We start from the raw sequence: 1,979 nt of genomic DNA on the forward strand, positions 1-1,979 counted from the left end.
GGGGGGCAGCGGGAGGATCAGGAGCAGTGGGGAGTTGGGGGGCCCCTCTCACCCCCGGCTCTCTCTGCAGAAGGCCGACCTGGCCGTAGCCGCCTTCACCATCACGGCGGAGCGGGAGAAAGTGATCGACTTCTCCAAACCCTTCATGACGCTGGGGATCAGCATCCTCTACCGGGTGCACATGGTACGGGCGTCCGGGGGGATCTGGGGGGGTCTGGGGGTCCGGGGGGGTATGGGGGGTCTGGGGGGACCCGGAGGCCACGGGGGGAGTCCGGGGGGCTGGGGGGCTTCAGACCAAGGGGGACACTCAGATGGGGGGGCGCTCCCAGAGGGAGGGGGGTCTGGGGGGGTTCAGTCCCAGGGGGACGCTCAGCCCCCCCGTCTCCCCCTCTCTAGGGCCGCAAGCCCGGCTACTTCTCCTTCCTGGACCCCTTCTCGCCGGCCGTCTGGCTCTTCATGCTCCTGGCCTACCTGGCCGTCAGCTGCGTCCTCTTCCTGGCTGCCCGGTAACGGGACAAGTGGGGGGCTGGGCTCCGGGGGGCTGGGGCAGGACAGTGGGGGGCTAGGTGGGGGTGGGGGGATGTAGGGGGGCGAGCAGGGACATGGGGGGCAGGGACGGGGGGACAACGATGGGGAGGACGGGATGGGGACAGGAATGTGGGGGCCGGCAAGGACATGGGGCACAGGGACGGGGGGGATGGGGCGGTGGGGACGGGGGATGGGGATGTGGGGGACAGCGATGGGGGAATGGGGTGGGGGCAGCGGGGATGGGGAACAGGGGGGGCCAGCAGGGAGGTGGGGATGTGGGGAACAGGGATGGGGGCGGCGGGGATGGGGGGAGGGGTACGTGGGGAACAGGGATGCGGGGGGCAGGAGGGATGGGGGTGTGACAATGCGGTTCTGGCGGAACCCAACTGAGAGGGCCAACTCAGGACAAATTGCTCAAACAGGGCAGTTACAGCCCAAGGCTGGGGTTTTTCCGCCTCTAAGGCACCAAACCAGCCAGACTAAGAGGACTTCGGTCTCACCCCACTGGCTAACCGCAAGTCTCACAAGCAATCTCCTTAGACACTCCAGTTTCCCAGTATCACCACCAGTGCCACTCGTTATGGGGACAAATGGTCATGAAAACCAATACCCCAGTAAAAGAAAAAGGTTCTCCTGATCCCAAAGGACCAAGCCCCAGACCCAGGTCAATATACAAATCAGATCTTACCCACAAATCACGCTGTTGCCAATCCTTTAGAATCTAAAATCTAAAGGTTTATTCATAAAAGGAAAAAGATAGAGATGAGAGCTAGAATTGGTTACATGGAATCAATGACATCCAGAAATGCCCAAGTTCTTGGTTCAGGCTTGTAGCAGCGATAGAATAAACTGCAGGTTCAAATCAAGTCTCTGGAGTACATCCCCCGCTGGGATGGGTCCTTCAGTCCTCTGTTCAAAGCTTCAGTTTGTAGCAAAGTCCCTCCAGGGGTCAGAAGCAGGATTGAAGACAAGATGGAGATGAGGCATCAGCCTTTTATAGTCTTTTCCAGGTGTAAGAACACCTCTTTGTTCTTACTGTGGAAAATTACAGCAAAATGGAGTCTGGAGTCACATGGGCCAGTCCCTGCATACTTTGCTGAGTCTCAAGGCATATTTGCCTTTTCTCAATGGGTCAGTTGTAGCTGATGGTCCTTAATGGGCCATCAAGCAGGCTAGGCAGAGCTAACACCAACTTGTCTGGGATGTCACCCAGAAGCATAGCATAAGTTTGAAATACAGACAGTATAGAGCCAATATTCCTAACTTCAACTACAAAATTGATACACACATATATACAGCATAATTATAACCAGTAAACCATAACCTTGTCTTAGACACCCCATTTGACCCCCTTTACACAAGATCTGGGTGCCACTACAGGACCTTGGTTGCACCAATGATCTATATGGTCCCAGATTATATCAATAACGTCACAGGGGGGACGGGGATAT

The 1,979-nt window shown here is 56.9% G+C and overlaps 1 protein-coding gene across 1 annotated transcript; it reads left to right on the top strand.

Moving 5' to 3' along the window:
• Window positions 1-64: 64 nt before the first annotated feature.
• On the top strand, window positions 65-510 carry LOC112124018 (glutamate receptor ionotropic, kainate 5-like; the record flags this gene model as incomplete). Its single annotated transcript, XM_024222564.2, has 2 exons — window positions 65-184; window positions 397-510. Coding segments are annotated over 2 exons (234 nt in total), but the record flags the coding sequence as incomplete, so codon positions are not given.
• Between the last annotated feature and the right edge of the window lie 1,469 nt (window positions 511-1,979).

Source organism: Terrapene carolina, unplaced genomic scaffold (assembly GCF_002925995.2).
Source record: "Terrapene carolina triunguis isolate 2854851 unplaced genomic scaffold, T_m_triunguis-2.0 Scaffold22291, whole genome shotgun sequence".
Classification (NCBI taxonomy): domain Eukaryota; kingdom Metazoa; phylum Chordata; order Testudines; family Emydidae; genus Terrapene; species Terrapene triunguis.